The 24,280-nt window shown below is 36.4% G+C and overlaps 1 protein-coding gene across 2 annotated transcripts in view; it reads left to right on the top strand.

Moving 5' to 3' along the window:
* Window positions 1–21,282, top strand: part of LOC131066476 (uncharacterized protein At1g76660) — a 29,112-nt gene extending 7,830 nt beyond the window's left edge. For both annotated transcript variants that reach the window (XM_058001245.2, XM_058001246.2), the window contains exon 3: window positions 19,223–21,282. In XM_058001245.2, the coding sequence (XP_057857228.2) occupies window positions 19,223–20,560 (1,338 nt within the window). In that variant the 3' untranslated portion in view covers window positions 20,561–21,282. The remainder of the gene's footprint in view (window positions 1–19,222) is intronic.
* The last annotated feature ends 2,998 nt before the right edge of the window (window positions 21,283–24,280 follow it).

Below are 24,280 nucleotides of genomic sequence, written 5' to 3'. Positions count from 1 at the left end.
TAATCGATATGTGAATGATTGAGACTTATATAATTGATTGATTGATGTATTGCTGTTGAATGATTGATTGAATGAATTCATTTGATTTGGTGATTTGAGGTATTGGTGAGTGATGATTAAGTGATCATTTGATTAGATGATGGATGAGTGATGATGTAATGAATGCTAGTTTGATATATTGGTGAATGATGATTGAATGAAAGTTGATTTGATAGAGTGATGATTGAATCCTTGGAATGATCTTTCCTTTATATTTTATTGGCGAGAGAGTTACCATCTTTAAGAATTGAGTCACCACCCTTCATTGCTGCCCTTTGATAATAATAAATTATTTTCCAAATTCATCCTTCCATCTTTGATATGCTCCCTTCATTAATCCTTCCTTCTTTTATCTCTCCATTTCAAATTAACTCTTCTTCCTTTTATATCTTCCAATACGAGGGAGAAGTCATACCTCTTCATCATTTCTGCCCTTTGAAAGAGTCACCACTCTTCCTCTTAATCGCTGGATTGAACCTTAATTATATTTTAATTAAATATCTTTTATCTAGGAAATCGCAGCCCCTTTTTTCAATTTCCTTTGCCTTGATTAGCCCCTTACATGGAATAGCTCTTATCATTTATTCCTTCGCCTATGTTTGATTTGTAAAGGCTGCAATCTGTTTTGGAAAATCAATGAACTCATGGCCGGAGCGTGACACATGAGGTCATCAAGCTTGGAAATACTATCTGAAAAACAACAATTCTGAAATACGTATACAACCAAAAATAACCATTGCACTTTCATACTAAAGGAGATCTTCCATTTAGATAGTATTGGTGGCATCAAATTTTGATGAATATCGACCCATGTTGGTTTATAGCTAGGAAAATGAATGTTGTAGTAGATACTATATCTGGAGTTAATTAATTTGGTAGTACAATGAAAATTGAAGATATTGTGAAACAACATACAAACAATGAAGACTGTTGAAAAATCATATTACTTCTAAAACAAAATGACCTTGAACTAGACATGGGCTAGAAAACACATGATTTCCATTGAAAAAATGCAATTGTAGTACCCAATAATGATGATTTCGAATATAATGTCTTATATCAATTGTGACATAGTTTGCTTGCAATCGACATATAAAGTAATTAGGCCTATGAAGCCACATGACTCAAAAAATTTATCCAAATAATATGACAGTGGGGACAGTTGATGTCATTTCTAGTTGAATTGTCTCAAGACTATGGCTATATTTGTTTCCTCCATAAGACTGTTTCATAAGCTATGATGTTTGTCCTTTGGTTATGGGCAGCTTTGAGGTGATCCAGAGCATCACAAGGAGGTTAGAAACCAAAGATCAGATGCTGGAAATGAGAGAAAATTGAATGGTGACAAAACTGTTGGTTTTCGACATGAGGCATTTGTGTAACTGCCTCAGTGGTTTTATACTAGCCAGAATTCATTAGGTGGTGGTTTCATACAAAGTGGACGGAATGTGGAATTTGTAGGGTATTCCTCAGTTCAACTTTCCAATTTTAGATTTCATTTTGGTGCCAAGGCTGGACATGGAAAAGGCTTTGAAACACATTTTGCAAGGGTTGGCTTTCAATTATACCTTTATCTGTGTTGAATTTGACTGTTGCAAGAGGAAGAGCAGGGTTTCCTTGGTGCTGTGCCCATATGGCCGGCATTTGGAGCTTCTTGTACTTGCTGAAAGTATTCCAACTCACCCTATTGACATTGTAAACACTTGTAATTGACTGGGTATAAGTGGCATAAGAAGTACGAGGTAACATCTTTTCATGTTTTGTTTGTTTTTGTGTGGATGTGAGATCTTGTTTCCATGTTTCCTTGCATCTTTGGGCATTTGAGATTGAACTTATAAGAAATGTAGAGTAAGATTTTAGTTGGTGGAAGCCTTGTGTAGAGTTGACAAGTACAACCTGTTATTTGTGATTGTTAGAAGAGTGTCTTAACATTTTACAGATATAAGAAGGCTTTTGGCTTGCCAATACAAAGGTCAGGTGGAAGTGATAAATTGGTTCCTTTTGAACCCAATACTGGCACAAGAGAGTGGAATGGGACATCAAGATTGATGGAAAGAGATGTGGAAAAAGAGATGGATAAGGATGAGGCATAGTTTAGAAGTCTGGAAAGTGACATTGCTTGCGTTTCCACCTCAATAGGAAAGATAGATATGCTGGAGAATATACACCTAGCTTTAACTTGATAACTGGGTATTGCACAAGAACAAGAAGAGTAAAAATAATAGCTTAAAAGTACCGAGGAAGAACAAAGTGAGTCATTGTACATTGGTTTCTTCAAGGCTGAAGTCAAGATACATATTCAATCCTTTTGATGGAGAAATAAATGCTGATGAATTGGATCTATGGGTTTCTCAAATGGAGGTATATTTCACTCGGTTTGAAAGCTATGCTCACTCTTTTGAACTTTTCGATTTCCTAATGTGTCACCAATCTCCAAGTGGGAGGGCCTCAAAGGTTTGGGCAAGAAACAGTTCTAAACCATTTGCTATGAAGGAGAGAGAGTAACACAATGGCATTATTTCAGACAAAGACAAGGTCAAAGTGTACAAGAGTACACAAGTGAGTTCAGAAAGAAAGTCGGCTCAATTGGGAAAGGATTTCATGAACTGCGAAGTGCTCATGAAATGCATAGGAGGGTGGTTTGTTCTGTTTTGATAGCCAAACCAAAGGATATCAATGAAGCGTGTACTCAAACACATTATTTGGAGTTTGACAACAAAAGAAGCAAGTCATACACTCAGAAATAGCAGGGTAAAGGACGGCAGCAAGTTGATGATAAGGGAAAATGAAAAAGCAAAAAGAATGTCACTACAACTGTCAATTGAAAGGTCAAGAACATGGAGAAATGCTGTTGCTCTCATTCTGGGAAATGGCCATATGGAAGAGAGGTGTTGGAAGTTGCATCCAGAGTTGGCATCTTCAATAAACAAGAAGAAGAATGACAAGAATGTCAACTATGTGAGCAAAGGAAAAGATAGACTGCGACTCTTATATTGATGGGATTTTGTCATGTGCAACACTTCGTAAGGGTGCGCACATAGTAAATGATGGGTCTCAAGATGAAAAACTTACCAAAGTTTTCCAAATAAAATTCAAGTGAAAGGGGAAATAGAGATGCTCTCTTTGACAGATGCTCTCAAGTCTCAACCAAATTTGATTTCACAAAAGCTGGTTGTTGAGCTTGGTTTGAAGACTGAATATCCTCTAAATTCATATTCTTTGGGGTGGTTGAAATAGGAGTGGATCTTTTAGTCACCTAGCAATGCAAACTTAAGTTTGGACATAACCTAGAATTTAGAGATGAGGTAGCTGTGGATGTGATACCATTGGATGTTTGTGGCATCTTTGGGAGTCTTTATCTCTAAATTTGGGATGCCATATATTTAGAAGAAATAATCAGTATTGGATATGTTTGAATGGCAATGATTTAACTCTAAACTCATATGTGGGTAGGTCCAAACTATCCATGGTGAGTGCTTTTCAAGCCAAGAGGTGAAACAATGCTAATAGCAAATTTACCTTTTGTGAAAATGCAGCTGAAAACTCTCATTGAGCAGGGAGTTATAATACTTAGTACTTTGCCTCGTGGATCTTCCACAGTGGTGGTGCCTAAAAATGAAACTTGGCATATTTGCATTCATTATAGAGTGTTGAACAAGGTCACCATCAATCATAGGTAACCTCTACTTCGAATAGATGATCTCCTGGATTAACTTTAGCATGCTAAGTGTTTGTACAAGTGGTCTCAAATGTGTATATCACCAAGTGAGTGCAAAAGAAGAAGATACTGGAAAACTTCTTTCAAGACTAGGCAAAGGCTATTTGAGTGATTTGTTCTACCATTTGGGCTTATCTAATGCTCTAGTTATCTTCATGAGGTTGATGAATGAGATACTTAATATACCCATACAATCTCGTGTTATTAATATTTGGATGATATCCTTGTTTTTAGCAGCACATATGAAGATTATGTATTTCATCTCAAGCAAGTTCTACAAATTTTGAAAGAGAGTAAGTTGTTGAATGAAAAGAAATTTGAGTTTGCATTGAGCATCACTTGTCTATGTGGTGGGTAATTGGAGAGATTAAAATTGATCCCCCCTAAGAGAGAGGTCATTGTGAGTTTGCCAAGACCTTCTACTATCACTGAAACATGAAATTTTGTTGGGGCTGTCCAATAGATGCATAAATTTTTCAAATCTTTCTCCTAGATTGCTGCTCCAATTCACGCAATAATAGGGACTGGAAAGTGTTTTTGTTGGAGTAATAAACAGCAAAGAGCTTTTGAGGAAAGCCTAATAGGCTAATACACAAGTTTTTGATTTTTCTAATATCAGCCATACACAAGTTTTTGCTTTGCTAACCTCCAACAACTGTTTGAAGTGGAAACAAATGCCAATAATTTTGCATTGTGGGCTGTTTTGTTGCAAGGAGGAAAGCCTATATGTTATCACTTATCATTAAGAGCTTTTTAGAGGGACAGTCCAAAGCTATTGCATGTATGACAGAGTTGTGTGTGCTAGTGTAAATGGTGAAAAAGTGGAAACACTACTTGATGGACAAAAAGACAGTTGTCCACATGGATCATCAGCCTCTTGAATATTTGCCAGCACCAACTAAACTTCAGCAAGCAAGGCATGAGAAGTGGATGGGATTCCTCCAACAATTCCACTTGATGGTCAAGTACAAGCAAGGTGCGACAAATAAGGTGGATATGTGTTGTCTGGACCACCTCTTCTTTACAAAGTGAGTACTCTCTCTCAGTTGGAACCCTTTTTGAAGATGAAGATCATTAGGATGATAAGGATTTTAATGATATATACAAGCAAACTATGAGAAACGTAAACCGTTTCCTTGAGGAAGGGTTGCTTTACAAATGGGGAAACTTTGTGTACCAAAAGAAAGGTTGCTTTTCTTGTGTGGCTCATGCTCCAAAATTTTAAGTCATTTATGTGTAGCGTGAGGTTTATACCCCAAAATGTTTAAGTGGTTTATGTTTAGCAAAAACTTTGGCAAATCATAAAAGGTATGTGTATTGGCCCCGTATGGAAGTGGATGTTTCTAAGTACATTGAAGGCTGAAAATTGTTTTGCATAAGCAAGCCAAGTCACCACAACTTGGGCTTGTATCAACCACTGCCTGTACCTTCAAGTCCATGGGAGAGCATCTCCATGGACTTTGTAGGAGGCCTACTCATGTTCAAGAATGTCCAAGAGAGGGCATGACAACTTATTTGTGGTGGTAGACTAATTTAGTAAAATGTGTATGCTCCCACAGTGCAAGAAAACTCTTGAGGGCTGTGAAGCAGCTGAGTTGTTTTCTTCTTATGCGGGTTAATTTGATGCTAGATTCTTGGGGAGTTTTGATACACACTTGGCAAGAAGATGGACACTTGGTTGAAGTGTTCTACATTCTTGCGACCCCAAATTGATGGACAAATGGAAGTGATGAACAGCACCTTGGTACAATTCCTGAGGGTGTGTAATGAGAGATTTTGTAAGGTATGGGACTGCAATTTGGCATATATGCATCATTCATACAATAGGGAAGTCTACACATCCACAAGGTTGTCAGCATTTCAGGCATGTTTTGGTTTCATGCTTCCTAGTCTCTTTAACGTTGCTTTGTGATAGTCACAAGATAAGTCTAAGAATGTGGATAGGTCAGCAAGACCAAACAGTTCATTGATAAGATTCAATATTTTCATCTCTGAGTTTAGGAGAAAATTAGTCTCAAGCTAGGTACTAGAGGCAACATGACCAACTTTATTTGGAACATAAGTTCAAGGTTTGAGATCATGTTTGGGTATACTTAGGAAATGAAAGGCTCCAAGGACCAGCCAAAAGCTCAAGCTGTAATGTCCTTTACTAGGAGGCTGCCTGTTTTCCAGTAATTAACATATATCATTATGCCTTAAATTAGATTATTAATACTAAGGAACAATTAATATTCATAATACAAGTGATAATTACCATATTTTAGCCCCCAATCCTTATTCCTTTCCTAATCATCAACCCTAATAGTGGATGGGGAATTACTTGTTAGGGTGCTAGGAAACCACCTCCACAAATAGGCCCAAGGGTTTCAGGAACACCCATCCATACCACCTCTTAGGGCTCATATATTTTGGGATGGAATTCTGAATTACTACTGCGTTTCCCTAACAATACCAACTTACCCTCATGAAATTAATCATAACTGTCATATAAATTTGATTTCCCTATTATTAACAAATATAAATCTTATTGACATTATTTCTGTTCTGTTCCTCATCCATGGACCGATGTATCTTATTTTATGCCTAATACATTTATTCTTTTAATGCCACAGAAAATCGTGAAGTCTTATAAATAAGACAATTTTCTGTATATATACTTATTTATGTATATTTGATCTTATTTGATTTTTGTCCTTTCTTCAGTTAATTGCTGGATAAATTTTCTAATCTGGATTGCTTGCCTCTTCCTTGAATGCTGATCTGGTTTATATGTCCCTCAAGGGGAAGTAAAAGTTTGTGTCTTGAACCATGGTCACCACCTTCCCAAGTATGGTGCCTCTTCAAACTATTCGATGCCTCGTCCTTAGAAATAAGAAAAGTTTGAAAACACAGACTTGCCGCAGACTCGGCAGTCCAAAATAGGCCTCGGACTCGGGACTCGGCAAAAAACTCAGCTAGGACTCGGCAAAAAAGAAAACTGTAGTTCTACAAAAAAACAAAAACAAATTAATGCATTTAGAGAACATAAGAGCCATAATTCAAACATACACAGGTCATATGATCTTCAAACACTCAAAATTTCAAATTTCATTATTCATGAATCATAATCAATGATCATACTCATAGTTCCAAGTTTCAACTTTCAAACTTTCAAATGTATAACATAATAACAGCATCATAACTATAAGTTTATAAATGTTTACATATAAGTTAATGTCAAAATAAATGTTTACATCCTCCTCTTTCCTCTTCTAATGTAACTTCACAATTCAGACCTGTTTTGCACACCAAGGAGCAGAAAGAAACGAAAAAAATCATCAACTTTATGGGTTTTTATCTTGCTGGGCATTTTTACTCTGCTGCAAGAGTCCTAGCTCAGGACTTGTGAGTCCTGACCTAGGACTTACGCGAGTCACACGCTAAAACTCAGGAGTCTTGGGAGGAGGCTCGCTGGGATGCTGCTTGCGAGTCCGTGTTGAGTTGACTTGGCGCGCTGTCAGACTCGCGAGTCCCAACTGAGTTTTCCATCTTTGGAAATAAGTACTGTTTTATGTTTCTCCTTAAGCAAATCATTGACTAATCAACCAGTCAATGTTTATTAATATATTAATGTTTATTGATGTAAATGAACTAACTATTTGCTGTCTTTTGTTAACCTTTATTACTGTCTTTGTAGCATCTTAATCGCTACCTTAATATTAATCATAATCACCGTTTTTTACTTCACTCCTGGTGCCCTTTGATAATTCTTACTTAAGGCTGGGCTATGAAATCACGCATCCCTTCTAATTATTTTGTCTTTTACTATGTTTTGTCGTCTAGTGTATTTTGTTTTCTAGTGTCCTTTGTCTTCTAGTGTATTTCAAATTTCAGGTACATTACACAAACCAATGAGGTATGAACTGTTTTAGGTATTGAAACAGGTGAGAGCTAATGTTTTTCAGATTGACTTACCTCCCCACATGAATATGTACAAATTGTTGAGATTATCTATTTGTTTGGGCCTTCTATGCTTGATGAAGAAGATGACCTATTGTTGCCTTCCCTTGATGATTTAATCCTAGTAGCCAAGAATAGTTGGAGGGTGATGTGTTGGACAAGTAAGTGAGGAGGTTGAGAAGAGGAGAGAATGAGATGTGGTTAGTGGGGTTGAAGAGGCAGCTACAAAGCAAGGCAAAGTGGTATCCAAGGAGGAGATGAGGAAGAAATTTCCTTGCAAGATCTTTGAGCCTCCTCAGTGGGGAAGTGTGATCGAAAAAAATGGATCCAAGTAGTATGACCATTGGGTTAGTTGATGTCGTTTCCAATTAAGTTCTCTCAAGACTATGGTTACATGTGTTCTCTCTAGAATACTGTTTCAGAAGCTATGACATTTGTTCTCTGGTTGTAGAAGCCTTGGGGTAATCCAGAGAATCTCAAGCGGGTGAGCCGTAAGAAAATATGACATCAGATATTGAAAATGAAAAAAATGAATGGCTGTGAAACCATTAGTTGTTCATGTGGTGTTTGCAACTTTGCATAACCATTATGGTGGTTTGGTGATTGCCAAAAGTCATCAAGTGGTAGCATAGTAGCAATTATCAGGATTTACATGTAGTTAGACATTAGCAAACACCACCCAGGCTGCAGTCCATGCTGAGTCGGAACAGCAAGACCAGGTTATTGTAGATTTGGTCAACACTCAGTCAAAGCTGGGTCAACCTGGCAAATGACACACCCTCTTAAAATTGCATATAAAATATAAGCTTTTGGCTTTCTTTTAAAACAAAAACCTTTAGGACTTACGCGAGTCACACCTATGTATTCTATTTGGCATGAAAGAACAATTACAGATCTTTTTTTGTGTTTTTATGAGCATTTTAGCATTTTTTAATTTGTTGTCTTTCCTGTTTTAAACTTGTGTGATTGAATTTCATATGCAATTTTACTTTGCTATGCTTTTGCTGTGTAATTAGGGGTGCAAGTTTTGTACAAAGAGGATAGAATGTGGAATTTGAAGGGTTTAATTTCTTAGATCAGCTTTTTGATTTTTAAACTTCATATTGGCACAAAGCTTGGCTCTCAGTTCTATCTTTATGTGTGTTCAATTTGACTATTGCAAGAGGAAGAATAGGGTGTCCATGGTGCAGTGACGATTTTGCAGGTGTTTGGATCTTGTTGTACTTGCTGAAATGGTCCAGTTTGTCCTAGTGACATTTTAAACACTTGTAATTGACTGGATATTAGTGGCATGAGGAGCATGGGCTCACTCTTTTGGAGTTTTCTTTGCTTTTGTGGGTTTATCAAGGTGTAACTGCATGTTCATTCCTTATTCATGGTTTGTTTGCACTTGTATGGATGTGAGAGAGATCTTTTTTCCGTGTTTTCTTGCATTGTTGGTCATTTAAAACTGAACTTATAGGTAATTTAGAGTAAGAATTCGGTTGATAGAAGGTTTTGTGTAGAGTTAACAAATATATTATAGAATATGTAGTTGGTGATTGCTAAGAGAGTATCTCTAACATTTTACAAATCACCATAGAACACATATTGTAGGAACAGGAACTAAATAAGTAGGATAAGTGCCAAGTTTACAAAGTGAAGAAACTGCCTGACATGAAGCTTTAACTATCAATGTTAGGTATTATGAGGAAAATCATATCCATATACTTTGTCACTCACTTCCTAGGGGACTATGTTTACAAAGGAAAGAAAATGCCCGACATGAAGCTTTAACTACTAATATCAGGTATTACAAGGAAAATTGCATCCATTGACTTTTTCACTAACTTCCTAGGGCACTATGCTTACAAGAATTGGAAAAATATATCTTTCAAAAATTAGGTGGACAACTAAATTTCAATAGTGGGAATCACTTACAACCTACGTTACCCTGGGACGCGTCCCTAGTATTTTTTTCAAGCATCTCCGTCCGGGGGACAGGGGACTCCTAGGGGACGACCCCATAATTCTGCATATAGACAGTGAATTTTGACAATGAATTCTATAACCAATTCGACTTTGACTCTCAATTTAACACAAATTTGCCATAAGAACTCTGTTGGTTCTTATATGTTAAGGTTCTATAATATATATATGCATGTTTTATCCATGTTTTCATATGAATATTTTAAATTTCCCTAAATATTTAAATTTTCCATATTTTTATATAGCTGTTCCCTTTGCCGTCCCCTAGCTGTCCCCAAAATTGACAAAAAAAATCACCGTCCTGGAAATGCGTACTTCCATTCCCTGTCGTCCCCATCCCGGAAACTCAGGGTAACATAACTTACAACCCATATAACTAATGGAAAACATAAAACAAATTGTGGAAGGCATCCAAAGATCTAATAGAACAATGAGACAAACACCACAGAAATACAAGATTCTTTCTGTAAAAATTTTCTTACCATTGTAGCATGTATTTCGCCAAAGGAACAAGCTTGGTGGAAACAATGTATAAATGGTAACTGCATACACCAATAAACTTAGATGTTCAATTGCAAGGGAAAAACCAAGGTTTTGCATCAAATTTCACAAGAAATCTAACAAAATTAAGAAAAATATAAAATATGGGGCCTAAAAGAGAACTTTTTTACCTAGAGCAGCACCAGACACTCTGGTAAATGTTGTCATCATCATGTGGAAATATAGAGGCCCTGGTCATCATTGGGAGATATTGAAAGATCCCTGATGGATCTCTTTTACCAATCTGCTGTAATTTTTATTTATTTAAATTGATTTTTCCTGCTTATTAATATTTTCTTTCAGAAATAGACAGAAGTTGCAGAAGGGTTGAATTCTTTTTGTATTTTGATGATTTTTCAACAAGTAAATAATGAAGTACAAGTACATGAACAAAGTACTGAAAATGAAGTTCATATACAGCCAAAACAAATTCGATTCAAGGTAGATTTCTGAATATAAAATCAAATATTTGACCAGATGAAGATTTCCAATAATTTCAGGAAGATTACAATCAGGAATAATTCCAACCTGGATGCTGAAAGAGTAACATAACTAGGAATGAAGTTGTGGCAAGATTCCAGCCCTCCAAGTGCTGCACGTGGGAAGGAAAGTGGCTGCCAGGTACAGCCGTACGGCTGCCAAGTACACCCAGCTGGTTAGAAACCCCAAACCCCACGTTGAACTCTGTCAGAATTGCTGAACCTCCAGAAAGAATGCCGTACAATCTCCAAGATGCTAATAGCTGCAAACAAATCCAAACCACTGTATTGGGGGCTACGTCCCAAACAGGCAAGGCATTGGGGTTGGCGTCCCAGATGCTGAAAAGCTCTTCCAGAGCCAAATCTCAAATCCAAGATGTAAAATGTGTAAAAGATAATCATAGAATGAAGCTCCTATCCCCTTATAACCCCTCTCAATTGCAAATCGAACCCTAATTGTCTCCAAGTGGCGTGGTCTAGTGGAAATGTTATAATTTCTTATTTTAAAGTGGTCATGTTACTAGAAAATGACCTTTTTCCCCATAGACAGAAATCCGCTCACTGAATTGCCCTGAGACCAAAGAGAAAGATTTAAAGAATTTCAAGATCTTTCCAACGAGCTATCACACAATAGGATGCGCATCCAGATGAGACCAAAAATCCCCTTATTACTCCAAAATGGCTAACAACTTAGCCTTATTTAATTATTAAACGCTAACTTAGGAAATATTAAAAATATAACCCAAATAGCCACAAAATGCCCAACTGACATTACAAACCCTAAAATCATCCTGTCACCTGTCTGTGACTGAAGTCGGAAATCAAGGATTCACTGGTAGTCTCATCCCTAAAATCTAGGGATGTTCCTAAAATTTAGGAAACAAGCCCAATCTCTTTGAAACTGAAACCATCTAAAAGGTCATGAATAACCTCACGACTGGCAACTGTCACGACCTCCTAAAATTTAGGGATACCCCCTAAAATCTAGGAACTGCTCCAAACTGGCTCCAAACTGCCTGTAAAGCCAAAATCCAATCACTATATGCACTGAATGAGTCCCAATCAACCTCTGCTAGCCTATGAGACTCCAATGATAGGCCAACTCCTCCGTCTCCGATGTCCACTCTAGAAAGGGGACATGACAAGCCTCCCCTCTCGGAGTTGCTTGCCCACAAGCAACTGAAACACCAATCCTCCACCATCCCAAATAAGATGTAAACAAATCATTGCATGTAACTGCTGCTCATCTCTGATATAAACAACATGCAATGCCCCGGTTTGGAATGGCTCCTCAAAATGCTGAAGCACCTGTGCTGTCAAATCAACACTGTCTGGGTCCCAGAGCGAAGCATAGCTCCCGCTGAATACCTCAAGTGAGCAATGGAAAACTATATCATCTCCATAGATCAAATATCCATAAATGCCAAGACCACTAGTGTGTCTGTGATCACCAACATGCATAACATCCGTCATAATATCCAATGAATGCCAATCCATGGAAGACCCTCTGTGATCTGACCCCATCTGACACAAGTGACACACAACTGCCACACACTGCTGCTGATGTGCCGGAAGATCTAATGCCAACTCACTAGACAATATATAATACTGACTAAAATCATCACTGTCCAAGTTGGCATCTAAAAATATGTAATCACCAACTAGCAATGAAACAATCACCCTGTCTAGAGAATCAGGTGAAATTGCCACATCAACTGGCTCAAAGTACTCACTAGGAGTAACATCACATAACTCATCCACGCCAGCTAGCTGATGACAATCAACCTGTGGATCAACTGTCGTCCCACTCTGCTCGATAAACTGAGATGGATAGTGGGTAAACTCCAGCTCCATCCTCGTGATATTCCGAACATACCGTCCAAGTGTCAACAACCATTGTACACCCACGACTACATCTATACATCTGGAGTGAAGCAACCCATGTAGGATCCACGAAAGGAAGGTACTACACATGTCTATACCATGATCCCACACAAACCACCTGTAGGACATAAACTGCTCCTGCTGCTCTCCTCTGATATAAGTGCCATATAATCTTAATATCTGGAGCAACATACTATAATCCCTATAAGACGCTGTATCAAATGAATCAACACCTGGATCCCAAATAAAATAAAATCCACATCCATCTGTCATGAAGAGACAATGATAGTAAGAGGCATCGTCGATACCGTGTCTCTCTATAGCCACTATGAAACCATAAATACCACCAATCTTCAATGTTGAAATGGACCCATCAATAAGACAATTTCCAACAAGCAAAGTGTGATGGAAACCTCTCCAAAACCTTTGATCAGCGGCTGCAACTTGCCCAATTTCTCCACAAGTTAGTATGTCTTCATTGGAGGATGCCAAATAAATATATTGTTTAGCCATGCACCAAATATAGTCTCTTACACGCTGATCTTCATAGCCCACTATCACATCTAAGAAAACTGAGTCACCAATTAACAAGTACATCGCTGCCCTATCATATGAAAGAGGTGACAAGTCCACAAATGAATAGTAGATGCTTTTGTTCTGCAACATGGATAAACCTTCAGTGGCTGGTCCACTATGAATGCCACCTAACAACTCATAAACTTCACACCTAGTCTTCCCAACTTGAATGTTCTCAATGCAAGGTTTCAAATTTGACTCATTAGATGAAGGAAAATTGCTGATCAAACTCAGAAAATCAAACTGATTTCTATTTCCATTCAATATATCTTCGCTGTCCTTTTCTTCCCTTGGAAGAAATAAAGATCTAATGGATGATTCTCTTTGTATCCTTGCATCATCTAACCGATTGTGACGCTCTTTGACTCTTTGGAGGTGGTGTCTTGCTTGGGCAGCAAGCGTTTTTGCTTGGGCAGCTCTATGTAACCAATCTTCGTTCAACTTTTGGCAATGTTTTATATCAGCTGCCCCAAAGTACACAAAATCAGACTTATGGTGAGTTGTATTATTTGCATCAGCATAACCCATGCTTGTACCATAAGCACCCGCAAATGTAGAATGCAAATCTCTATTCTCTTCATGACCAAAGGCTGTCATATCTTGAGGGAGATAAGTTATGTCACTGCTGTTATGGACTTCAGAATTATGATCATACTGTGGTGACAAATCTTTGGATTCACTACACACCATTAAATTTCGACTTTCCTCATGGTCTTCCCAATTGAGAAGAGGAAGTAGTGTGACAAATGAATCCAAACTTACGCTGTCCATTTCAACCTCATGTTCTTCATCAATTGCTGATTCAAAATCAGTCTTTGGGCAATCTGAAAACTCATCAAACCTCTCATGAATGTCTTGTGTATTGCTTGAAGTTACAAACTCTTCCTTCACATCTTCCACCAAAAATGATGGGACAGCGTTGTAACCAACCAAAGAGGCACCAATTGGATCTACATGTCTCTCAAAATCTTCAAATAGTTTCCTACCAATCTCACTGGTAAACATCATATCTGCTCCTCTTCCTTTGCTTCCCTTGCTCTCAATTGACTCTTGTTTTGTTCTTGGTTGATGACGTGGACTTGAAAACATCAAGTCATCTTCAACTGGTACACCCATGAATTGTGTGAAGGAAAGGTGGTCACGTATCTTTTTAGGAAGAGAGCAATACTTATCATAGTTGTTCATAACTATATCATTGAATGTCTTGGCAGGAGACCTTCTCCTTGTACTTGTTGAAGGAGTTGTACCCTTAGACTGTCTGGAACTCCTTGAAGGTGTTTGTTCAAATTCTTTTCCTGCTTGTTTATTTCTAAACAACCCTGTCATGATGTCCAATTTGATTTTCAACCAAACTAAACTCAAATCTGAATTAGAACTCTTGATCTTCACCCAACAGGCTGGCAAGATCAAAGCTCTGATACCACTGAAAGATCCCTGATGGATCTCTTTTACCAATCTGCTGTAATTTTTATTTATTTAAATTGATTTTTCCTGCTTATTAATATTTTCTTTCAGAAATAGACAGAAGTTGCAGAAGGGTTGAATTCTTTTTGTATTTTGATGATTTTTCAACAAGTAAATAATGAAGTACAAGTACATGAACAAAGTACTGAAAATGAAGTTCATATACAGCCAAAACAAATTCGATTCAAGGCAGATTTCTGAATATAAAATCAAATATTTGACCAGATGAAGATTTCTAATAATTTCAGGAAGATTACAATCAGGAATAATTCCAACCTGGATGCTGAAAGAGTAACATAACTAGGAATGAAGTTGTGGCAAGATTCCAGCCCTCCAAGTGCTGCACGTGGGAAGGAAAGTGGCTGCCAGGTACAGCCGTACGGCTGCCAAGTACACCCAGCTGGTTAGAAACCCCAAACCCCACGTTGAACTCTGTCAGAATTGCTGAACCTCCAGAAAGAATGCTGTACAATCTCCAAGATGCTAATAGCTGCAAACAAATCCAAACCACTGTATTGGGGGCTACGTCCCAAACAGGCAAGGCATTGGGGTTGGCGTCCCAGATGCTGAAAAGCTCTTCCAGAGCCAAATCTCAAATCCAAGATGTAAAATGTGTAAAAGATAATCATAGAATGAAGCTCCTATCCCCTTATAACCCCTCTCAATTGCAAATCGAACCCTAATTGTCTCCAAGTGGCGTGGTCTAGTGGAAATGTTATAATTTCTTATTTTAAAGTGGTCATGTTACTAGAAAATGACCTTTTTCCCCATAGACAGAAATCCGCTCACTGAATTGCCCTGAGACCAAAGAGAAAGATTTAAAGAATTTCAAGATCTTTCCAACGAGCTATCACACAATAGGATGCGCATCCAGATGAGACCAAAAATCCCCTTATTACTCCAAAATGGCTAACAACTTAGCCTTATTTAATTATTAAACGCTAACTTAGGAAATATTAAAAATATAACCCAAATAGCCACAAAATGCCCAACTGACATTACAAACCCTAAAATCATCCTGTCACCTGTCTGTGACTGAAGTCGGAAATCAAGGATTCACTGGTAGTCTCATCCCTAAAATCTAGGGATGTTCCTAAAATTTAGGAAACAAGCCCAATCTCTTTGAAACTGAAACCATCTAAAAGGTCATGAATAACCTCACGACTGGCAACTGTCACGACCTCCTAAAATTTAGGGATACCCCCTAAAATCTAGGAACTGCTCCAAACTGGCTCCAAACTGCCTGTAAAGCCAAAATCCAATCACTATATGCACTGAATGAGTCCCAATCAACCTCTGCTAGCCTATGAGACTCCAATGATAGGCCAACTCCTCCGTCTCCGATGTCCACTCTAGAAAGGGGACATGACAGATATTGATTGATTAGTATCTCCTTTACGTATGTTCTGTTTTCTCTTACATCAATCATCCTGTAACACTTTTGTACATAATCCTAGATTCCTAGGTGTAGTCAAATCTAGTAGAATAATATTTTATATTATTAATTTCAAGATACACTAGAAATCGAACAGTTATCTAGAAGATGAATTGAACAGTCACTTCATGTTGATAAATATGTACATCTTATCACATTTTGCGTGAATGGAATATGAGATTTATTGAATACTTGCTTCTTCTTTAATGTAGTCCATTTCATTTTGTTAATCTTACATATGCATTTCATTCCCAGGCCTACATTGGTTTCAGAGCAGGCTATTCATCCTCTATTCTCACGAGAAAATACTCTTCCAGTTGTTTCATGTTTCCCATAATGTCTAGTCCTATCCTGTGTGCTTGTTTGAATTCAGCATAAGAAAGATTGAGGGTTTGAATCAGAGGCAAGGTTGAGGGTTCAGATACACTCCTGCTACTGGCAATATAGTCTACAAAGCATTTCCATTATTCCGCAGAGTATTTGATATGGTCCTGTGTGATTTTCAAAATTTGCCTAGAGCAGCACATGACACTTTGGTAAATGTTGTCATTGTCATGTGGAAATATAGAGGCCCTGGTCATTGTTGGGAGACATTAATTGAATAGTATCTCTTTTATGTATTTTCTGTTTTCTGTTACATCATCCTGTAACGCTATTGTACATAATCCCAGTTGTGGGGAAACCTAGTGGAATAATATTTTATATTTTACGTTTCCTAGATACACTGGAAGCTAAACAGTCATCTTGAAGATGAACTGAACAGTCATCTCATATTAATAATTATGTACATTATATCACAATTTGTATGAATACTTGCTTCTTGTTTAATTTCCTGTCCATTTCATTTTGTTAACATTCATCTGCGTTTCATTCCCAGGCCTCCACATCCTTTATCTGAGATTTAATTGTTTGATTATCAAAAAAAGAGTTTCCTCACAAGAAGCAACAACATCAGACAAATGTCCAAGAATCATTCCATCAATTAATTCACTGCCGATGGTTGTCCAATATTTATAACCAAATTTGAAGTTAGAAAAAGCATAGAATTTTCACTGAATCAAAGACATCAAATGTAAAAAGGTTGCAAGCGAAGTGCATTACATTTCTACCCTTCAGCACCTGTAACATCACTTGAATCATTGTACCAAATGTTTCTATTTATATAATGGTTCAAAAGGACTACGATCTGATATCCATTGCATGTTATTTAAAATATTGAATAAAAGAAACAACATTATGGTGTGAGATAAGATAAAAAGTTTGCTAAAGGAAAAATATATATTATATGACACAACTGCTGGTCGAAGCTTATCTAAACATTGTAGATTTGTCAGTAGTGCAATATTCCATTTTTCAAATGTATCTCAGGATAGTAAGGGGGCTCGTATTACACCATTGTTAACTATTATGGCAGTATTTCTAGGAATTCGGGTTAAGTACAATCAGGAGTCCAAAGTAAATTATTATGAGTCATAGAGCCAAAGAAAATATCAAAATTTGGTTCGCTTATCAACAGGAGTTGACCAAACAAACCTTCATATTGTTGACCGTTAGATAAGGAAAAACTATAGAAAATAACTTATTAATAGCTAGAACTTAGACAGCCTGTTAATATCAAATGTTTCTATGGATGAAAGAATGCACTATAAAACTTCACATTCCTATAATTAATATAATAATACTATTTTTATAATAAATAAAAGGTCTCATACGTTCCCTCATTTTGAAATCTTGTTCTCAAAGTTAAATCTAACATATTCAAACCTTCCTTTCTTCATTTGCACTTGTAAGTTTCAGTGTGACTATTATAAGGATGAATATAAGCACTCTATATGATACAAAAACTAGCATACATGTAATCAAGCTAGAAATTTGTATCAAGCAAATAATTGTCAACCACATTATTTACAATACAAGTTGATGTGAATTATCTTTAGTTCATTTTAAAGGTTGTAAACGGACTATGCTTGTGCTCTGATATTGCCCAGAAATCCCCCTCCATGATTGTGTTGTTTCCTACCTGAACAGAAGTAAAACATCAGCTTTAGAATATAGTTGTTAATCGTATTGTAATTGATAACTGCTTGATTGGTTGATGCACCACATGATGATATGGAGATCATAATATGTCTTTGTAATTATTATTTTTTTAAATAATTGTTTTTTAATTGAAAAACTTGCCTTTAAGAGGCTAGCTATATTTTTTTAGCCTTAGTTTGCCGATTTTCATAAAGTCACCATCAAAAATATTCTTTTGCTCGTCTTTAGCTGGCTGTTTATTAGCTTCAGACATATTTCTCAGGTTGTTCACAATTCAACCCACTACTATTGTTGAGGTAAAGAGAGGGACTATGATTTTAGGGCATTTTGTATCCCTACCAAAAATGAAGATGATGCTGGTATTTTTGGGATTTTCATAGTTAAGACCCATTCTCGTCTTTAGCACGTGATTTCCTACTATATTCTTAGTCTATCTTTTATTACTTTCAGAATCTGTTCTATAGTTCCTTATATTTAGGCATTTAGTATCAATCTCTGATATCCCTCATTTATTGTCCATCTCCCATCCACCTGCAACAAGAAATTCCACGCCCATGCACACGGGCAAAAATACACACAAAGATTAAATGGCAATAACATGGAATGTAAACGGTAGACATGGTTTTGTGTATATTGATGGTCAGGACCCATTTTTGCTCATAATTTTCTAATATGTAGACATTTATAAAGTTAAAAACGATACTGTGTTTTAAATAACAAATTGAATCATCTGTTTCTGGCTTGTAATTAGGTTTTATTTTTACAGTTGTTTATGTATGCTTAATGCTACTAAACTCTGAAATTTTATCGTTCTTTATTCTGTTTAACATACTCTTGATGAAAATATATGGTGCCGAACCTTTTCATCTTAAGAAATTTCGATACAGAACTTGTTGCTTATCATCCCTTCATGCAAGCAAATTTTATTGGATCTGTTTTTCTCCGGTTTAGGATGAAATGGGCAAAAAGAAAAGTTTGATTATAAGTTCCGTTTTTCAGTTTTTCTTTTAGCTCATTTATCGAATGTTTCTTTAAGTTATTCATGTTCACTTGTGCTTTATTTGCAAAAACTAATGGAATTGCTAATTGTTCATCTGCTCAATTTTCTAAATTATTCAAAGTGCTATACTTGATTTACAGCATGGACGATGGAAAGGTTACTGGAGTCGTTTCTGGTGCTTTGGCCCACAGAAACGAACAAAGCGCATCGTACCTGCATATCATGTTCAAGAAGGAAATGCAACAGAAGCTCTCACAAATGGAGCTCAACAAGCAGGTGGTGCTCATCAACTGACAACTTTATCCACATCACTATCAGCACCTCCGTCATCACCAGCTTCATTTTTGAATTCTGGCAATTCATCTACTATACCATCCCCCTCTGGGTACTTACCTTTGTCTTCAATGTCTGGTACCACTTGTTCACCTGGTAGACCTATCTCAAATATGTTTGCAGTTGGACCATATGCACATGAGACTCAACTGGTTTCGCCTCCTGTCTTCTCCACTCTTACTACTGAACCTTCCACTGCTCCATTTACACCACCACCTGAGTTGGCTCAACTTACTAACCCGCCATCACCAGAAGTACCTTTTGCACACCTGCTTCAGTCTTCATCAAATGCAAAAGAAACTAGCCAAGATCATGGGTTAACATTTTCTTCTTTTCCATTTATATCCTCAGGTTATGGTGCAACAAATGACCTTCTATCTGCTTACCAACTTTATCCAGGAAGTCCTGCAGGCAGTCTTCTATCACCAAGATCAGGGTTTTCTGGATCAGCACCCTCTTCTCCATTCCCTGACCTGGAGTTTCCTGCTCAATGGAAAGTTTTGCATTCTGCTAAGGATTCACCTTTTTCCAGGAATGAGCACTCGAACCCCTTCAATTATCGCTCAGCAACTTCAGGAACTTCTATATTCTCAAAGGGTTCAAATGCTTTCTTCTCTGCTACCTCAGCAAATTTCAAATTGGACCATGTGTCTCAGCGATGGTCATTTGGGGGTCAGAGCAGCATAGAGCCACAATTAACGGGAGAAGCTTTTGTTTGTTGCAACAGTGAAAATATGGAGCAGGAAAGGCATTTGGAAACAAACAAATGTTGCACAAATGTAATTCACAAGTCTAGTGTGGATATCCTAGTCAAGTTTCCCATGGAAAACAGTCAAATGCAGATGGAACAAGAATTAAATAGGGCTTCATTTGAACTCGTCACTGATGAAATCAAACTTGTCACTGATGAAATCACTAAGGCTAGTTCCAGACCCATAGAAGTTTTAGTAGAAAGGCTTCCTTTATCATGTACAGAAGCTCAGAATTCATATGCAGGGGAGTATTCTACATCTTCCAACAGATGTGTCAGGGAAGACATACATTTGACAGAGTTAGCTTTACCAAATAATCAGACTGAAGTATCAACCATAGATCCCTTAAAATGTTTTACAGGTCATGCCAGAGATGGTGTTGTTAAAGATTAGTTAGCCTTTGTTTATTGGTCCTCTTCACATGTAAAATAAGTCACTTTTTTGCAGTAATCAGGGATGGTATGGACAAACATGTTCAGAAAAGGATAAAATCAGCATTCTGGGAACTGAAGTTAAAAAATTCTTACGCCAACCCATGTTAATATAGATATTCAGGATTCACTAGCAGTGCCTCGAAGATATTTAAATTTCATGCTGATACTGACAAAAAAAACATTTTTCTCAAAACTTAAAGAATTCGAAATGAGAGATGGAGCAGTTGTTTCAAGTTATGATGACAGAGAGATGCATGAAGCCATAAAAAATGACAAGAAAGTAGAATGAGAAATTGTGAAAATTTTCACTGATTCTGGTACTTCGATATTTCTTGCTCAGAAGACCCAATGATTGCTCTTTTTGGTGTGCATGTGTTCAATCTCTGGAGTAGTCCATATACTTGATCTGGAAACATGTTTCAAAACTGTGGAATGTTATCTTTCAAGGGCACTGTAAATTTTTTAGCTGACAGATTTCATTTAGGCTGTCAACATGGATTATAATGCTTATGTATTGTGTTACAGTGTTGATTGCCTTTGTAAACAGCCTTCATGATCAGCACAGGGTAGTTATCCATGATATTAATATGTATTTTATTCATCGTATGTTCCCACAATAACTGAAGGAATTGGAGGCTACAGTATCTGAACGTTGCAATTATATTTGTTATTTTAATTTCCTACTCACATTAATATGCATTTTATTCATCGTATTTTCCCACAATAGGTTAAAGATGGTGGAGGCTACAATAAGTGGATGGTGCAATTCATTGCTAGTTTTCTATTCTATTTGGTTCAAGATGTAATCTTCTTAATAGAAATATTTTTCTTTTAAATTTATGTTATTTTGATCTCGAGAATTAGAAAAAATATGTTGGATATGCATGCAAATTCTTTTGGAAAAATGATAAATAATATTGGTGGTTGTGTTTGTGTGAAAATTGGTAGGCTGAGTCTTTGGGCAATTTCTTTTCCTTTATTCAAATAAATTTTAATGCTAGTTATAACTTACTAATTAAAAGATTGATCTACCATGTTTTATTATATTGACTAGGAAATAACTAGCTCTATAGAGGATTAAAGATCTCGTTCTATCATGTTATATAGATAATTTAAAATAGATTAATCCCATTATTTTGATTATATGTATTTATGTTAATATGTAAGGTATGTGAGAGATATAGAGCTCATATGACAATTTCCATCTAGTTTGGTCTTGTGTTACGCCTCTTAATAGATTGAGAATCTCAATTAATTCATCCACAACTACATCATTGGCATACACATTTCTAGTCATTAAGTTCTAAAGAATTGAAAACGCTAAATCAATTGATGATTAGGAGGTGTTGTCTGCAGTATCATTCAAAACTACATAAATGAATCTTGCTAGTAATATCAAAACCAAATCAATTTTTTACCTTTCTATATAATTTGTTGTATTCTCGTTATAAAAATATCTTATTATTAAATGGCTTCCAAAATGGAGAATGAATAATCAATTTATAGAATTATTCACAAATCTAAATCTTATTACAATTTAGTAAATCTTGGCCTAAAGATTTTTGTTCAAATACATGAATTTAGATTCCTATACTTATGGACCATTTTAGGTAGACCAACAATTGACTAATCTAGCTCATGACAATCTGATCCATCAATATTAAATGTGACCATTTAATGATAGTACAATGCATGTCATATAATAATAAAGTTGTAATGTATAGTTAAATCAAAATATTGATTATTCCAAATTGTTAGGGCACTTAAATTTTATGTTAATATTCTCATACAAAAGGAATTGTGAACACAAGCAACATAATCAAGACTTATTGAAACATTGATAATACATCCATATAATCAAATACACAATGAAACACAGTAGGGACGATAGTCATGGAAGTCCATTTCAGTATGTCTAGTAATTTGTAGTTTGTTTTCATAGCATTTTTCTTTTTACAATGGCCATTCAAAATGGGTCGATTACTTGGCCATAGAGGCCATTTTATTTGCAGGTTTCTTTTTGTTGTGTGTGGGCCTTTCTTTGGTATGTTTTTGATTAATAAAGTAGTGAGAACTTTCTTTGGTATGTTGTTTCTTGAAGAGTTTACAAATTTTACGGGTATTATTTGTTATTTCTGAAAATGAACATCTTGCGAGTCCATAGTAATTTGAACCTGAAGTTTGTTGTAGGTTCTCTATTGTATTGAAGGATTTTGGGCAATTAGTTGTATGATCTTTTTCTTTGTAATAAGATGTTGGTTGTATTGAATGATTGGTTGGATTGCTCTCAGACTAAGATAAGCATAAAGTTATCATTGTAATGATGGTTTCATTCCTATTACTTTTTTTTTCTTGTTTCATTTTGATTTTGCTGCTAGTGCAATATTTCTAAGTTTGTCTCATTGGGTTGCCCGACTTCTTGTTGCCAATACCCCACTCAAAGCTACATCACTTTGGTATTAGAGTTGATATGTTCATTGGGAATGTTGAGGAGAGTTGTGTGAGTTGCATGGAATGATTCGATGGATTTTTTTTTTGGCTAGTAGGTGTCTCAAAGGATCTAGAGGGTCAATGCAAGGAGACATGAATGTATCATAAAGGGTTTTGTTGTCAAAATGCGAGTGAGTTTGTTGTAGGTGTAAGTCCTATAATTGGAGGCAATTGTGTGTGTGAGTGCCTTTGAAAAAGAAGATAAAGATGATGTTGAAGATGTCATTTGAGTGTGTAGCGCAACACTGAAGGAAGATCCAAAAAGAGAAAATCCTTGAGCAGATGATGGACATCCATTTGAGATTGGACAAGTTGGAGGCTATGCAACATGGAGAAGTTATGAAATCCTGATGGAGAATATCATATAGGTGGCAAGCAAGCATAAAAGAATGTGATTGTAGTTAAATCATGTTAGTCCAAAGGCATGGATGTGTTTATGGATAAGGTTGTGAGAGAAGGGTGATAAAAGCTTTGTTTTGCCAAACATGATTTGTTTGCAGATATGAAGAAAGGCGAACACAAAGACGAGAAATTCCTCTTGCTTGATGATAATATATAAGAGAATTGGTGATAGAAGTTCAAGAAGTACAAGTTGTAGAAGATAAGAGAGTTGTTATAGAACTTTCTTTGGAAGCAGTTAGTTGATCATAGAATTGATGAAGACCCTTTTCTTGAACAAGAGACAATGAAGATTGATGAGCTGTTGATTTGTGTGATGCCTTACATGAAGATATTGTTATAGTTGAGAATGAAGAAATAAATTTGGAATTTTTTAATGCTAATTTGTCTATACACGAGGTGGTGAAAAACAATTGAAGAAGAAAAATGGAGTCTATGAACCTATCACGGAGATAAGGATAAGGAGCTAATTATAATTTTTTTGTTTCTCATAAGGATTTGTTTGCAAATTCAAAAGAAGTTGAAGAGAAGATGGTGATACATATTTATGATATTTTTAATGATTTAATTAAAGGTAAAATATGCTTAGAAGGGACCTCAAAACTCTTTACAATAAAGAAACAACAAAACTACAACAAAAAAATCACTAGTTGTGAACACCAACACCAATAGTAAAGAAGAATAGACCACCCAAACCAAGACCCAACACAAGACAAAAATTGAAGACCAAACCTCCCCAAACTACAATTACTTTAGGAGCTCAATCGCCTTTAGATCTTGCTAGTAGAAT

The sequence above is a fragment of the Cryptomeria japonica genome, chromosome 11, assembly GCF_030272615.1.
Source record: "Cryptomeria japonica chromosome 11, Sugi_1.0, whole genome shotgun sequence".
Classification (NCBI taxonomy): Eukaryota; Viridiplantae; Streptophyta; class Pinopsida; order Cupressales; family Cupressaceae; genus Cryptomeria; species Cryptomeria japonica.
This window is presented reverse-complemented; position numbering and strand designations above follow the sequence as displayed.